Genomic DNA, 17,430 nt, shown 5'->3' with positions numbered 1-17,430 from the left:
CTGTGCTTCGTCCTAATAAACAGCAAGAGGCAAATAAGGAGGTGTAGTCATGGTCTCTAAACAAGCCTGAGGTTGTTTTCTCCACACTGACTCTTTTAACTATAATTGGGATCAACTGGGACTGTGAGCTCATCAGAAAGCTGGATATAGTTTTCTGTGCCAGGGTGAGACTTAAAAGTGTTTGCAGGTTTGTGCGTGGAGAGATGGCGTGTTGTGTACAGTATAGAGGGCTGTGAGAAAGTATTTTCAGATTTATCCCGTTTTAGATTAATTTGGCGCTGAAATGTTTCAGGTCCTCAAACAAATAGCCTGAGTTAAGAGAAAAGGCTAGCCAAGCCAATATGGCCCTATGCAAAATGGTGATTATCCCACTCGTTAAATCAGGATTTGTAATTGTGATTAAGTGCATTTTGTGGAAAGCAGAGTTCAATTTTGTCAGTTGCACACAGACCTGATTACTGTGAGGCCACTAGAATCAAGAAATTACTTAAACATTTTCTGATGACCCTCTAAATGTTGGCCAATTATTCTGAGGACTGGCGAGAAAATAAATCTTGTTAAAATTTTCATTACATTTCTAATAATACTAGCGCAGCAATTCAGAAAAGGAACATTTTATAGGCAGTAGTAATGTGATGGGCTGAGGCCGCTTTGGTTTTTGACTTGTTTTAATTGGTGATCAATAAATTCTGCTCCAGAAGATGAATGTCCATCCATTGGTTTGTGGTCAAAAGTCCAAGCTCACATGGGTCATTTAGAAGGGAAGCAATTTAATGTACACTACCTCTAAATGGCCAAAAAGGACAGAAAATCCTTGTTTTGGAGGGGCCTAGTTAAAGTTAGGACCTAAATTCTATCGGAATGCTATGACTTGATGTTCGACTAGGTATCCATACTGAAAAGCCCTACAGTGTGGTTGACTTACCTTTCATTGAAGAATAGTGGGTTGAAACTCCTCAGTAGTATGAAATATTTGTAGCCAGTCATCCCAAGTTTTTGATGGCAGATGTTCCTTGTCAGGAGGGATAAATGTCATTATTTGGTTTAGGAGCAATTGCCTTTTTTCACACAGAAACAGCTATGTGTCAAACGACAAATAGCCTGAAAAAAGGCACTTAAAGATGACTTAATAAATAGTTATCTTAAGAGATTATCGTTTTCTCTCAATAAATGGGGGGAAAAAATTAAAACAGCATTTTTTGTATTAAGTTAGGTTATTGTTTGTCTGGTAATAAAGTGTGTATGATTATTTGAAATACTGAGGTGGGACAAAAGTACAGAATAAACCTCTAAGGGAAGAAATATGTATTTTTTATGGCACTGAATATTCTTGCCCCATGGGAGCTGTGGCGGTGAACTCATTCAAGGGTGTGAGCGTACGACAGGGAGTGTTTCCTTTAGCTCAGCAGCTCACAGACATTACCAAGCCTGTCTGCATTCTAGGTTGGTTTCTAATGTCTCACTAATAAAACTTTGATTATTTCTTTGCTTGACAAACACAAAATTCACTGTTTTTGTCTTACATTTCAAACGCACGTCGATCTTACTTTAGTCCTCGACAATGAGGGAGTTTTAGCAGAGCCTCCTTCTGCACGCTACACTTGCATTATGTGCCATGACTTGTCGACTTAGAGGATGCTTGTGTTGAAAGATAAATTGCTGTGTGACAACAAGCAAGTACTTACCAGGAGCTTGCAGGATACATTTTACCTAATAAGAATCTGTAGGTCTAGAAAGGCATCAACTGACCTCAACAGCGTAAATCTCATTCTTCCTCTGGTCCTTTGTTTAGGAGATTGCTGTCTTGAAGGATGTCCGAGCCCTACAGCTCATCCCCAGTGAATTAGTGAAGCCTTTCAAATCCAACTTCCCCCCTCGTCTGGCTCAGAGTCGGGCCGAACTGCTCCAGAAACTTCTTGTGGAACTGGGCATAGACAACTCTGGCTTCACCCTGGAAAATGTCATCACGGTAAAGAACCAAGATAATAATGATAATAATAATAATAATAATAATAATAATAATAATAATAATAGAAGTTTGTCTTACGTTGTGTTTTGAGTTTTTTTGTTTTTATGTAATTTTGAATTGTTTGAAGTGTCTAAAGTTCACATTACATTCAGACTTTAAAAAATCTCAATTGGAAATGACTTTTTCCCCCCCTAAGTACAGTCTGTTTTGCTTCCATACTAACAAACATCGGTTGCATGATAGTCTGTGATGATGGCTTCACAGATGGAAAGAAACTGTCCTCCCTTGTTTTTGAACAAATACTGACCGTCATTCATACATTTATTTCAAGGACACAGTAAAGCATCGCTCTTACAGCATCTAGTCATTTCTAGTGTTTGCTTAGCATAGTTTTTTTTTTTTTCAGACCTCTTGCTCTGTGAAGCTGGTTCTTAATTTGTCATCAGTCCATTGCAGATCCCAAGGAAAACACAACGTTGGGTTCTTGGAGACCAACAACTAATCAAAAAAATGTGACCATTATGTTTAAATCTCCTGAGGTAGTTTCAATTTTAATCCCCATAGTCTGAAAAAAAAAAACAACAAAAAAAAAACAACAAAGCAATAAATTTCAACATTACTATCAGAAAAACTTGTCCTTTTTTAACTCCAGCTGTATCTTTGAATATCACTGATTGCATTGCAAATGTAGGACAAAGCACCATATGTTGCTGCTCTAAGCCAGACTTCCAGCTGAATAGTAGGACCCATTTGTAACTTCGTAAACATTACACTCACCTGTTTGCATTTATAAATCCCATTTGAAATGGTGCATGCAACTCCTGTTTGCAGAAGGTTTTTAAATGCTTATCAGTGCCGGTCTATGTTTCAAGCACAATTACACACAGCAGCTGTTGCTCAGCAACATCTATAGATGATGAGCTGTCATATCATGCAGCAATTTAAGTTTAGGCCAATATATGTCATTTTGTAAAATGTCAACCATCAAAAATAGACTGCAAAATGAAGTCTGGAGGGAACCACTTTTCAGACTTTAGTCATCTGTGAGCAACGCAATCAGAGAAAGTAGCTTCAAGATTAACAGTTGAACAGGGAATCACAACTCAAGTGTTTATAATCTGAATTGTCTCCAGACTTTGATACTTTATCTCTGAAAACCCAAAAATGTTCCTCTTCTTCTGGTCTAATCTAATCCAGTTTACCACTGGAAAACAATTTTGCAGTTGTTTACAATGTACATAAAATGGATAATCCCTTCAACTATGAATTTTGTAGGACATTTCTATTTTTTTTTTTTTCCCTAAAACCTTGCGGGCAGAGCGACTTTTTGTGACTTTTTAAATCACCCAGACTTCCAGTAAACTCCACTCAGCTGAGCCTATGTTGGCACAAGTGACACTCTTTACTTCATTGATTTCCAGTAATGAGCTAATTTTTTTATTTTTTTTTTACATGGTTGTTTTAACTCCAGCCCTTTCGGGACAGTCTGAAAAGCTGCGAGCAGATTGTTGGTTTTGTCATCTCGGTTTCAGGCTTGGAACCAAACGCCTTTTTAGAGGGGGGAAGAGGATGTTTGCTTCGAAAACGTTCTCTATCTAGATTGAGCTGTGCTGTATCCCACAGCTTGTCTTCTCCTCTAACACGACTTAGGGTTAGAAATAAGATTTACTTTAAAATGAATCGCTTGGGTTGACGATAAGTTTTTTATTTTGAGATATGACAGGAGAAATGAAGTTTGTTTTTGTTGATTCTCACTGCTTTACAGCAACTACTGTTGTCAACCTTAAGCATTTTAGTTGGTATCAGCCTTAATAATGTAAGGAGTAAAAATAAAAACCTTAAAGGTTATTGAAGTATTTTTGTTACTGATTCCAGATTAATAGAAAAGAGAAGTACATCTATTTATATAGCAAAGATAAGTATATCTTTTTAGAATAAGATTTTTTTAAGTCTAAATTTTACAACTCAATCCTGATGAACTGCATACAAAGCACAGTTAACCAATGATCTGTTTAGTCTCTGAAAAGAAACACGTTATCTGTGTAAAATATGCTCAATGTACACATAACCATATGTAACAATGTCACATCTCTCTAACAACTCTCTCAGCTGGTGTGACGGGCACTCTGTGCTGCTCTACAGAGGTGTCTCACAGATAGTTCAAACATTTTTTCTTTTTCCTGTTCTGTTACCGTGGCGATTTGCTCTCAGGCAGGGGGCCAGAGTCAAGAAAAGGGAATTTCCTGCAATTAAAAATGAGAACTGGTCAGTGGAGACAGCAGAATAATGGTATGTTGTCCCTGAAACCTTTGAGCAAAGGATGGTTGGCCTTTTGACTCTGTTATCTCAGAGAAGAGAATCACAGCACTGAGGTAATACAGCCAGTGGGAACATGATGACCATTTGGACAGTAGCTCACTACTGATTGAGTGTTTTTTTGTTGTTGTTTTTTTTTCTTTTAGTGTCCTGATATTTTAGCAACATAATCAACTCTGCCTTTGTTACTGAATAAATAACTGATAATGGCAACTTGAATATGTTTGAACCAATTTTGTTAAGTTTTTTTGTGATCTAAGTTGGGATTCGCCTGTGCACTGATTTTTTTTTATTTTTATTGAATTAGCTCTGTATTGAATTGTACTTGCAGAATTAAAGTGGTGTGTTGGTCAAATTGCTCACGATTTGACAGCTAAAACTCATGATTGGGACAGCAACAACACAGCAGTTATCTTGGATTTATGTCCTATGAAAAAAAAAAAAAATCCTGTCCCGTTGCTATATTCCTGACCCAGTGAATGTTTCCATCGGCCTCACAGTCGTCCTGCACGTTCAGAAATATTGCCTGTGAGCATATAACACAGGCACTGGACAAACAAGCGCAGAGTGCCATAATTGCGAGTCGTAGAGAGCGTATTTGAATAAGGTTTTTCAATCAAACATAGTTCACCTGTCGAGATTTCAGAACCACAAAGCAAAGCATCCCAAAGTCAACATCCAAGAAGTGAAAAAACTCTCTAAAGCCTCCTTCTCAGCTCCAAATTTAGCTCTGTTGAGGGTTATTTTTAATCCATATAGTTCAACTTTACATTAAAAGTTTATTTTGAGAATGAAACTGTAAAGCTTATCAGCTAAACTTGATTAAACTAACATCTCTGTTGTCTAGCCTCTGTTTTTGGTGAACTCCGCGCCACTTGGAGTGAGTGGGACCTAAACGTATGATTAGGATTTTCACCTGCTTAAAATGACATCATTGATATATTGGCAATTGGTTCTTCAATGGTTTCTATTACCTTAAAATCGGAAAGGATTCCAGTCTTTTCTTGTCTGATGTAAGCATAAACTAGTGGGAGAATCTGAGGATATGTTGGCCTCGAGTAAAATAAAATTACTATATTTTATATTTTCTATGGACACAAGAAGTTTAAATTATAAGTTTATTTGCATAGCAAATGTTACAAAAAACTTCAGCAAACCAATGTCTGTTTAGTGAAATCTCTGCAAACCATTTTCCTACAACATTTAGGATCTGCGGCACAAGGTTGAGTTTTGAAGGACGGTAACTTTTGTAACTTCTGAAGAGATGAGTCTGTTTGTTTGTTAGTTTTTTTCTGTATTGGCTTGACTAAGCAGGTTGGAAGGACATCGGTATTACATGAGGTGGGTTTTATGTGGCCATTCAAACCACTTCTGGCTTGTGATGTTACAGGAGTAAAGACAGACCCGATGTGAGAGCAGAGAAAACAGCGTGATGCTCCATCTCAGGGCTCCAACCTTGTGTGGTATTACACAGGAAACAACAGGGGCAATTGCAGGGTGCCAAAGAACACCCCGGGGCGGTTTTTGTTTGAAGCTATAAAACTGTCAAACTATGCAGTACTGGCATGTTTAATCATGCCTTTAAAATATGTGCTAAGATCTCCAGAGGCAGCTGATGAATTTGCATTTGCAATTTTTGAAACTAAAAGGAGGGAAAACATGGATATCATTTATGGATATTTAGTTTTAGAAAACAACAACAACAAAAATGTCTTATTTACTTGTGTTTTGCTCCCCAGTGTCACATCTCCACATTTCAGTTCCTTTTTTTTTTTTTTTTTTTGGGACTAAAACTACAAAATGTGTCTATTTATTCCACTCACATTGATCCAGTTTCTCTTGTCATTTGTCAGTTTTGTACAGCTGCTTTGGAGCACAGTGCCAAAGGGGTTCGAGAGCTGGCAGTAAGCATCATCTTATCCCTGTATGAGCAGCACAGAGGAGCGGTTCTCAGCTACCTTCCGCCTAACGATGCTTCCGCACAGAAGAACTTTCTCTACAAAACCCTGTTTGATGGATTCGGGAGGATTGATGGAAAAATTGCGGCACCTCAGGCAAATGTTTTTTTTTATTTTATTTTAACATTTTGATTCATTCTTGGGTGTCTTTACTCTGGTCAACTTATTTGCATCAAACTGACAGACAAAGGCAGTATTCATCGTTGTAAACAGATAGTAGGCCAATAGAGCAGCTGGTAGATGGGCAGTGAAACTCTTAGACATGCTAGATGGGAGCATTCTTATACCTTGAACTTGCAGAACGGGTTTTTAGATGAGACTTCATCAAAAAGGCAGGTGAGAATTTCACGGAAGGTAAAGATCATCTGACAGAACTCGCTGTCTTTCTCCCTTTTTTGGTTAACAAATCAGCAAAAGATAAACGCATGCCAGTTTATCATGCATTATAATGTTCTTTGGAAGCTTTGATAACATCATGATAATTTTTAGCATGAACAATAACCCTGGCTTTATCTTGTCGACACTAATATGCATTTGTATTGCAAACTATAAACTGCAAACAGTGATACAACAGGAATGCAGTCTCTTAAGAACCATAGCAGACTAATTTCTTCCGTTTTGCATAGTGACGCTGCTTTTGAGTTTAGTTTCAAGAATCTTTTAAAAGAGCATCGTAAACAAAGACTCAGCAGAACGCAAGATTTGACGTGGGCATCATTTACTCAAATAGGCCAACGATGTGCTGGTTTTCTCTCAGGCTTTGAAAAAAGGTGTCAGACAGCAGCCTGGACAAAAGGAGAAGAAAGAAATTCACTTCCTTCAAAAGCAGCTGGCCGCCCTGAAAGACATCACAGTAGGTGGAGATGTCATCAGTCTGCAGTTACATCAGCTCTCCCAACATTTGATCATTTTTCTGTTTATGACTTCAGTCACTTTGAATGTGGCCACATGCTCTGATATGCTTTTGTTTCCTCTGATGTGTAGGAAAGGGAGAGCGAAAGCGCCACAGAGCAAACATCCAATCAAGAGCAGGACAAAGTTGACAAACAGACCCCAAAAGGTGCCAAAGCAAATATCTGGATACTGTTTATTTAAAACGACAGAAAAGAATATCATATTCGTCATATACTATTGCTATGGAATATTATTAGTGAGGTATGAACTTTAAAGAAGTGCAAAAACATAGACCTTTTAACATATGTCAATAATTAATGGATGTTTTGTAAGTAGCCACTGTGCATTTTAATGAGCAAACAAGAAATGAAGCCTGCACATTAATCATTCATATTATAACTTGGCCTCTGAACTTAACTTGCAGATTTATATAAACATAATGTACTGTAAATAATGTTCAACCATCACTTTTCTGTGTCTGGTATTTTAGCATGTATAGCTTGATTTTCAGATTGCCACCGAGTTTTAACAAGCTCCACAGAGTGAGCATTTTAACCAGAGAGCAAATGTATTTTTATTCTGCTGACATCTGTCACTAATAGAAAATTTACACAAGTGCTAGTCAAATGTCACAGCAATGACCTGGTAGCATTACTCTAACCTCATGCTTTGCTGCGCTATGGAAATGCTCACATTAGCATGCTGAATGCTTGAAGTAAATAACAGAGGAGCGATACAATGTGTAATTTTGACAGTTTTGAAAAGTTCAATTATTTCAGTAACTTAGTTCAAAAGTGAGACATGTTATACACAGACTGATGTTTTCAAGCCTTCATTTCTATCATTTGTGATGAATTTCCTCTTACAACTAATGAAAACATGGCATTTAAATTTAGAATATTATGTCAGCAATAGAAAAAAAAAAAAATTAATAGAGAAATGCGGACGTGATGAAGAGTATACTTAATACCCGTTTAAAGGTTGCTTTATAATTATGTTTTATTTATATATATATATATATATATATATATATATATATATATATATATATATATATATATATATTTTTTTTTTTACTATTTTAGTTAAAGAACTCTTTATTCTAAAATAAAACTTGAATCATTTCAGATGTAACACAGCTTTTGTTTTGCATGGATTAATTTACAGGTGTCACAAAAGGGCCCCAGAGCCAGACAGCTGACTGCGTAGACGTACAGGAATCCATTGAGTATCTGGATAAGTAAGTAATGTAAAACCCAGTGCAGGCCTGTAAAAAGCTAATTAGTTAAAACTAATAAAAAAAAACAAATGTTGGCGAGAGATAACGTTTGAAATCCATCCGATTACCTAAAGCTCAGTTCCTTTTGCTGCTTATTTGTTTTATGTAAATTCTCACTTTCATGTCACTCATGTTGCACTACAACATGGTGTCTGATAGGATCTCTATCTGTTCTAGCATGTGCATTTTCTGTGGCAAAAAAGATGAATCGTTTACAGAAGATGGATTGGACCTTCACTACTGGAAACAGTGTCTGATGCTGCAGCGCTGCGACGAGTGTAAACAGGTACATTCATGGGTTGGTATTGTCTGACGCCCCATAGATTTGGGGGCTTGTTTTCTCTAACCTTCCTCAAACTAAGCCGCTTGACGATCTGTTTTAGGACTTCTACAAAGAGCCATTGTGCACGTGTGTGTGTGTGTTTCGTTCACAGGTAGTTGAGATAGCCAGTCTTACAGAACACCTGCTGCGGGAATGTGAAAACCGGTCCAAGTTCAGCCAGTGTCCACGCTGCTCAGAGGCCGTGCCCACTGACGACCTCACTGGTCACGTTCAGGGCTCAACCTGTAACCGTAAGTTGTTTTCAGTATTTCACCTGGATGGGAAGTCAAAATAATGTTTTTGGGAATGTAAATTATTATTATTATTGTAATATGTTGTTTATTCTGTCTTTTTTTAATTTATTTTTATTTTTTTTTTTACTTTTGTTAAAATATATAGGTAAAATGACTTTAGGAGAGATCGAGGCATTCCTCAAAGACCTTAAGGATGGGGTTATGAATGTTTTATCCATCACAATCTCGGGGACTTTTAGCATGTTAAACATTTATCACAAGTGCAATAATACACTTCTATACAAAAAATGTATAATTGATAATGTTCTATAATCTTAATATCGCTCATACAGATACTGTGATGGCCATGTATTCACTGTAAAAAAAAAACATATCAGACGTCATCCCTGAAATCTGCTTGAGCTGTGCTACGAATTTGGATTTCCCCGTCTTAAATTCTTTAATAAATACTGATTCAACCATAGCCACAACTTTCCACCATTTTCCCTTTCACACATCAACACTACTTAATCTTTGTTTATTTTTCTTAATGCTGATCTCACTTGGCATTGCACAAATCCCTTAATCTGGTTTGTCAGCTACTTGGTTTGCTATCATCGCTTTGTTACTCCAGTTCCCAGAGCATGAAGGTCACTCTTCACTTCCTTTCCAAATATTTTTGATTTTAACTTCAGGCCAATCTGACCATATCGTGTACCGATGGTGTAAAAGAGGATCCCAACTCTCGCTGATGGCGATGTGTGCACAGAATTCATGTATCGATGGCTCTTTCAGACACGCCACTCTGCTTGGAATGACTTGGCTGTAGCGAAGTCATTTTATGCGCTTTTTAAATTTGTCCTGAGGATAATTATGTATTAGCAGCTACAACTTTGCTGCAGAGTAGTTCTTCAAGTTATTGTCAGGTGAAATTATGTTTCAAAAGCCAATGTATGTTTATTACATACTGTCAACTTCAATGTGTTGCATAAATAACTAATGATGCTTGTTTGCTTTTGAGCTGAAGTCTGTCTGCTTTCTTTTTTCAGCACAAACTGGTTAAATTTGTGTTCAGAGTTGGGTTCGACTGTATTCCCAGGCTTAAGAAAACGTCATTCAGTGGGTATTTTTCTTTTAAATTGTGGGCCATTAAACTTAAACATATTATGTTTTCTTTGTTCTCGCAATTGTTTCAGGTACAGTCTCCGCCTCCAACCACTGTCCTTTGTGTCACAACAACTTTCCACCTGGAGAGGAGGTGAGATTTTTTTTTTATTTATTTTTTAAGCAATTTAGTTATTTACCAGTGAACAACAATGGCTTGAGCGTTAATAAAATGGAATGGTTGTGTCAAATGGTAAGATGTTTTTGTTTTTTCCTTCGCATCAAAAAAGTGTGTGAGAAAAACTAGATACACTACTTGGCATATAATAGTAGGCTTTAGGCAGCAACAGATGTTCAGGGTAACCACTGCTATTATCACACCTTTGTTACTAGAGGTGTTTGTAATTCTCTCCTGGTAAAGAAAATACCATCACACACTTTACATTTCCATTGCTTTTAAGAATCAACTTATGACATGTGTGGTCTCTGCTGTTTACGACCTAATTTCCTCATGATTCTTTTGTAAAGTGAAATAGGTTTGACTGCGTGTCATCTGGCCATTTAGATAAAATTATTAAAACTTATGCCTTATTGTGCTTAAGGCTGCAGTTTTAAGAGACACTCACCAACACTAATAGCAGCAAGGTGAAATGTCAGAAAAATGTCAGATTTTGGACTTTCTTGAATCCAATTTTGAAGTGCTTGTATAAATCTCCACAGTTTGTCGGGTTGTTGCTGTTTACACTTTTATGCTTTACAGGCTGTTGTGTATTGAGTTAAAAAAAAAAAGGCCCTTTGGTTCACACAGTAGTGGAAGTGATGTTTTGTTTTTGCACCTTTGGATAAATTTCTGTGGAAATGTGGAACATGTTTGGGCCTTCATTTTTAATCGTTGTGATCATCATGCTTCACTGCTTCTGGCATTTTATGGTAAGTTTGAATTACAAGATGGACTTCTGAAGTTGTATATGCAACAGCGCAACCAGGTTAGGAATAACCTGCAGTGCATCAATGTAAAATATAGAGTATTTCTAAGATGCTGAATAAAGTTAGATTAAATTTGTCGCAAACAAATTTAAGATGAGCCGTTTTTTTTTTTTTTTTTTTTTTGCTTCTAGTCAAAAAAAAAATACAAAAAGGTAAAATAGAGAGAAAAGTAGAGCTGAAAATTCCTTTTAATAGCTCACCTCACACAACCTAAAAAGGGGTGCAGAGCTTCACAGATTCTCTTTGCCTTGTCTGCGAGTGTGAACCCAATGAAAGAGGGGCACTGTTGGTAAGAGAGAGGGCAACCAGTCAGACTTTGACTGGGCCTACAGTCACCTGCGGTGGTCCGGGTCAAGAGGGTTCCTGGTGAGGGAATAAACTGACTGTGCCATTTTTGTCCCCGCTCCAGGCTTGGAAGACTCACCTCATGGGCAGAGAGGGCTGTAAGCAAAACTCACGCAGGACTGCGGTGTCCCAAAGAACCCAGCCAGCACAAGGTGAGGCATTCATCTGCCTCCTGCCTGCATGGTGTTTGGTGCGAGAGGTATAGAGTTCACACTTGTCGGTAAAAGTTTAACAGTGCACCAAATACCATTTCCTCCCTCAACATTGAGAATTAACACGATAGCAAGATTAGCTAGTTATCCTTTCTGTTCAATGTCTTGTAGGAATTCTTCGTTTTGTTGTTTTCATTGGCTCTGTGATTTATTTATTTATTTTTTCTTTTGGGGGGTCGGGATGGGGGGTTTGTTGGTACTTTTTCAACAAGTCTGATGCAGACAGACCATTAGTGTTTCCCACTAGAAAACCAAGAGATGCATGATTCGGATTGCAACTGGGGCTGTATAAAACCAGTACTTCATAAGTTTTGTCTGTTTTGTCTTCTGTTATAACCCTACTGTTTTCATTGTTCAAGCTGCTCTAAAAAATGTTTATTTACAGATAATTTAATCCATTTCCATATGAAAAATGCATGTTGCAATGAGTGCTACTATACCTCTTGCCAACACTAATAACAGCACTGTGACATAATGAAATGTCACAGAAACATGTCAGATTTTGGACTTTGTTGATCTCAGTTAAAAATCTCCACACTTTTTCTTTTCAGGTGCTGCTCTTTACACTCGTCCTTATGGTCTGTGGTGTATCAAGTTAAAAAAGGCCTGAAACCTTCTCATGTACATGAAGCCTTGTTGTTGTGGTTCACAGAGTATTTACTTTTTCTCTTCACATTACTGTCTTTTATAGAGATTCTGCGTGAAAGACCAATAAAGTGGTACATAATTGAACTAAAGACATTGTTACATGGTTTAACTTTTTTTACTCGAGAACAAGCTGACATTGTGCGTTTGAAATGTTCCGCTTACACTGTGGAACTTCGTTTCGCTCTGAAACGGATCCGTCTTTAATGTCAGCTTTGCACATCAGAGGCCAGAATTTCCATCCATTCGGATTGAGCTTCAGAATGATCTTCTCTTCAACTCTGACCAGCTTCCTTGACCCTGAGGAAGAAAAGCATCCTCTCACAGCATGATGCCGCCACCACTATGTTTTGCTGTTGAGATGGTGTGTTTTGCATGCAGGCCACTTTCTTAAGCATGTTTATTCTGTTCTTTATGTAGTTTTCACAGCTTAACTGGACTTCTGTTGACTTCTCAACAATGGCTTTCTTCTTTCCATTCTTACACAAAGGCATGACTAACAGCTGTCCTGTGAACATGTTCTGCCACCTGAGTTTTCCGGGACTCTTCTCTGCTTCTCTTATGGCAGTGCATCTCAATTCCAGTCCTCAGGCCCCCCCTCCTCTGCATGTTTTAGATGTACCTCTATTCCAGAACAGCTAATTCAGATGACTGCATTTTCTCTTCTGCAGCCATCAAGTACTGCAGAAGCCTGTTAATCACCCACAGATTCAATCCGGGTGTGTGGCAGAAGGGAAATACCTAAAACATGCAGGGCAGGGAGGCCTGAGGACTGGAATTGAGAAGCACTGTCTTATGACAACTGCTATTTGGAGCTTTAGGGGGAAAATGGCAACGCAACACTGAGTTTGTTCTGACAATGAGGTGCAGACATTTTTGTGCTTGTTGTGTATACAAATCTTCTCATGTTATGTTTTGTACTCTGGGGCCACCCTTCTGTGACGACCTCACCTACATAGGTATTCAATTGTAATGGAAAACAGTCCGAAACGCAGAGTTGAGCCGAACTGTGTAGGTCAGGGGTGTCATACTCCACTCCTCAAAGGCCACTGTCCTGCCGTTTTTAGATGTGCCGCAGGTAGAAAACGTTGGAGTCAAATGGCTTAATTGCCTCCTTCTTGTGTAGACTCCTGTTAATGACCTAATTATTCTGTTTGGGTGTGGTGCAGCAGAGGCGCATCTAAACGTTGCAGGACAGCGGCCCTGGAGGACTGGAGTTTGACACCTCTGGTGTAGGTACTAGTGGAAAGACACATAATTGCCTCTGTGGTGTTTTCTTTGGTCGTCATGGTGTTATAGGTTTACCAAGATTTTGCTAAGAAACCTTTGAATGCTTCACAGAACAATAGCATTTCTGTTAAAATTACAACAGCACGTTAGCAGGCACAAATCTGGTGACACTGTCATTTAGTTGCAATTGAGTTTATTTAATTGAAAACGATGTATCCATTTTCCGTCCCTACCAAATTACACTCCACTAAGTGTTGACCTATCAAATAAAATCTAATAAATGCGTTACTATCCGTGGCTGTAACCCAACAAAGGGTAATTGAGTCATGCCATCATGACCTATTCATGGACGCTTCCTGTTTATAGACGCGTCATCAGGCATGCAGGCTGCGTTCTTTGGAGTCAGCGTTGGTGAATTTCCCTTTTTACTGTAAATTTAAGGATGACATTTGTGGGTGTGTTCATTTTTCCAGGTAGGGCTCCTGGGGGAACAAAGCAGTCGTTGTCGGTCAGAGCCGGAGCCAGAACCAGAACCGGGCCCGTGGGCAGAGGCAGCCGGATCCCATTCCTGACACCCATGGCGAGGAGAAACGCTGCAGGAAAGCGCTGAAGCTGGTCGGTCACAAACTCCATCGTCCAAAGATGGTACATAATCAGAAGAAGCAACTCCCTCCCTGCCCTCTCATTTGGGAGTTATTGACAAAGGGCGTGCACTCAAGTAGGCGGAAACAAAACTGCAATTCATCATTAAGGTGATCTAGTTCAGCCCGTTGGGTTTGAAACAAAAGCTTATTTTGTGTCAGAATATCAGCTGCCTCACCGTCCTGTCCGCAGGTTAAACCTCTACCAGTAAACACCTGTGAGGCCAGTAAATGTGAGCGCATACACTGTGCGCTTGTAAAGTGATACGCCCCTTCAAGGCTTCTCGTCTCTTGCAGTCTTATTTCTGTCAATGCTGTTTAAAGCCTTTTATATGTTGCTTAAAGTGAAATCTTACCATTCCTTACTGTGGAACTATCAGTAATTTTAATCGTAAAGATTATATTGGAAAAATGAAGCCATGTTGAGGGTATGCTGATGTATATTCCCAGCTGCTGGTTAAAATTCAAAAGCTATGTGATGCAGCATTTCCAGTTATGCAGCCAGCTGCATCTTTTCAGTCCAACTTCTCTGCTCAGTCACTGCCCACGTTTTGCACAATGCAGGCACTCTGCTGGAAGCAAAGTTTCACCAAGCTGACACAACACTGAATACATCAGTCTGACATCACCAGGGACATGTCACGTCTGCTTACTGAAATGCTCTGTGCGGAAACGTCTAGATGCCCGTTACGGCAGAACGAGCCGTTCATTTCTCTCTCTCCTTTATTTAAAAAAATTGAACTGCATTATGGAGCAAATTTGTTTTGATGCTGTGTATCGCATCAAGATAAAACCATAAATTTACTTTTTTTTTTTTCTTTTTCTCACTACTCATCAGCAAGCCAGATAAAAACTCTTTTCTGTTTTAGGTCAATAAAATTACTTGACCTAAAACAAATAATCTTGTTTTAGGTTAAAACCTAAAAAACTTAGGTCAAGATTTTGACCTAATCTTGTTTTTTTTGTGTGGTTACATAGCAGAAAAATGAGAGGATTTTTTTTTTTTTTTTTATTATTTTCTTCATATTTAAAAGCTTACATACGTGGAGATTGTCATGCCTTTAAACAATTTTGGAAAGCCCAGGTGACAATAATGCCATGTTTGCTTCTAGTTGAAGGCACAGCAGTGTATGTATTTTGACAAAACAATAGAAATGTCGCTACTTTCCTTGGGTGACATCATGGAAACAATCTAAAAGAACCAGCCAAGATATCAGGATTGTGGATCAAAATCCAGACGTCTGAAAGCGTCACATTCATCTGTTGTAAGCATTATTCAGAAGTATAAGCAACAAGGGAAGGTCCAATCACCATACAGATCTAGAAGGACATGGCTCCCATGTGCCCAGATATTAACGTGTTTTGGTAAACATGCGTATCGACAATCACACCCAAAGCAAAAGACCTTTGCGGAGATGCTTGCTGAACCTGCTGAGAGATTCTTTGTCCAGAGAGAAATGACACCCGTACCAACATGGGCCGAAAGGTCACATACAAAGCAGATTAATTTCCTCCAAAATCACCATAAACAACCAGATTACAGTTTGAAAATGGACTCCGAGAAAATAACGTTAGTCTCTGGAAACATCGTTGCTGCTCAGATCAAAATACAGTTGAAGCTTTTGGCTGTAGTGGAGATTCTAGGAAAAAAAGGGGGAAGCTCACGTTTCTGAGAACACTGTCCCAAATGTGAAGCACTTCACCAAATAAATGGCATCATGAGAAATATAGAAGCGGTATTTTATTCGATCAACCAGGAAGTTCACGACTTTCCACAAAAGGGCCAACTGTTACAACTGTGGGGGAGAGTTGAAAAGGTGTGTGTGTGTGCGCGTATGTGTGTGTGAGCAAAGCGACCTGCAAACCTTTAAACCAGCTCCAACACAAGAATATGTGAAATCTCCAGAGCCTTGTTGGAAGGAGACAAAATATTTCAACTAAGTCATGGAAACTAGAAGGGAATTTTCAAAAGACTAAAGAAATTAATGTAAATGTCAGATTTTAAGAAAAGTAAAAAAAAATATTATTTAAAAGTTCAATTGGCAACAACATTAATTGAACCAGCATGTCTGAAGCTTACAGAGCCACTGCATCCTAGTCTGAGCTTTTGAAAATTGTTCCACAGGTTTATTTATCTTGACTTTTGAATTTAAAGGAAACAAAGATCTCTCATTTAGCAAGATTAAATGTATTTAACTAATACAAATAGTATTGCAAATTTTGACTGAAACTCAAGTCTGATTAAATGTCAGACAGTGAGGGGGAAAAAAAAAAGTTGTATTGTTTTCATGCTGCCTATGTAAATGCCTATGTTTGAACTTCCGCTGAATGCTATCGTCTGCACAAATCTAAACCTGTTTGTAAGTGTGTTAAAACAAGCAGAAGTAACAAGCTGCTGGCTGAAGTCTCTGTGGCAACAGCGCTGGCGGTCCTTTCTTCCTAAAGCCATTGCAGATCTGCCCAAGTTTTACTGCGGCCATCAGTGAGCCGTCTGCCCTCACATTCCCTGACATTGTCTTTCTTGCACTGTACACAGGGAATGAAGTAACGCCTTGCCAAAGGAATTTTGTTACCAGTTATTTTCCTGAAATTTCCAAATGACAATCTTGCAAATGAATGTTCCGAACTAAATCTTAGCTGTAGAGAATATTAAATTTAAAAATAATGAAACAAAGGGAGATTATTGCACCATGTAGAGTCGCACTACAAAGGTTAACAAGAGTATTTATTCAGTTATTATTTTAGCGTGCAAATGTCTTGACAGCGCTAACTGAAACGCGTCAGAGAAAATGACAGAAGTGGTTGGAAACTTTTGATGTAATCTTGAGCTCTGGCTTTTCTCACTTCATGAAGCTGTTCATACAATGTCAAAGATGGTTAACGACAGAGCTACCACTGATCAGCAGCTGTTTTATAAGATGCAGCATATTTAGTTTCTAACACTGCATGCTTTTGTGTGGACTTTAATATGCTGTGACTTTATAACGGTTTTTTATGGCGCTTTCTGTGCACTGTACTCAGTAATTCTTATGACATGTTTGCATAATAGCTATTTTTCTATGGAAATGTGTTTGTGTGTATGAAATAAAGCTGAATCACAATGACTTTTGTAAATAAAGTTGAAACAACCACATTTCTCTGAGAATGTTCCAGCCAAAAATAGTTGCTGGCCGGTCGTTGGCTGCGCCGAAATAAAGGTGAAAACAACCTTACTGTCTGTAGAGTGCCAGAATCTAATGAGTTTTGTCAAATTACAGTTGGGAGGCTCTCCAGACGTCGCTGTTAATCAAATGAT

At 38.4% G+C, this 17,430-nt stretch overlaps 1 protein-coding gene and 1 long non-coding RNA gene across 2 annotated transcripts in view; one reads left to right on the top strand and one right to left on the bottom strand.

Moving 5' to 3' along the window:
- The window catches only part of cep104 (centrosomal protein 104), a 35,895-nt gene extending 18,656 nt beyond the window's left edge, over positions 1-17,239 (top strand). The window contains exons 13-22 of the mRNA XM_016681294.1: positions 1,793-1,969; positions 6,139-6,339; positions 7,001-7,096; positions 7,228-7,303; positions 8,305-8,377; positions 8,594-8,702; positions 8,851-8,989; positions 10,168-10,229; positions 11,472-11,559; positions 13,968-17,239. Coding sequence (XP_016536780.1) covers positions 1,793-1,969; positions 6,139-6,339; positions 7,001-7,096; positions 7,228-7,303; positions 8,305-8,377; positions 8,594-8,702; positions 8,851-8,989; positions 10,168-10,229; positions 11,472-11,559; positions 13,968-14,104 — 1,158 coding nt within the window. The 3' untranslated portion in view covers positions 14,105-17,239. The remainder of the gene's footprint in view (positions 1-1,792; positions 1,970-6,138; positions 6,340-7,000; positions 7,097-7,227; positions 7,304-8,304; positions 8,378-8,593; positions 8,703-8,850; positions 8,990-10,167; positions 10,230-11,471; positions 11,560-13,967) is intronic.
- LOC107838544 (uncharacterized) lies at positions 11,775-13,429 on the bottom strand. Its single transcript, XR_001664628.1, has 2 exons — positions 13,065-13,429; positions 11,775-12,837 (listed from the first exon to the last, which is right to left on the bottom strand). It is a non-coding gene; the product is annotated as an uncharacterized LOC107838544 (long non-coding RNA).
- Positions 17,240-17,430: the final 191 nt, after the last annotated feature.

This window comes from Poecilia formosa, unplaced genomic scaffold (genome assembly GCF_000485575.1).
Source record: "Poecilia formosa unplaced genomic scaffold, Poecilia_formosa-5.1.2 Scaffold276, whole genome shotgun sequence".
NCBI lineage: Eukaryota > Metazoa > Chordata > Actinopteri > Cyprinodontiformes > Poeciliidae > Poecilia > Poecilia formosa.
Note: the sequence above shows the minus strand (reverse complement) of the source record. Positions and strands in the feature narration are given on the sequence as shown.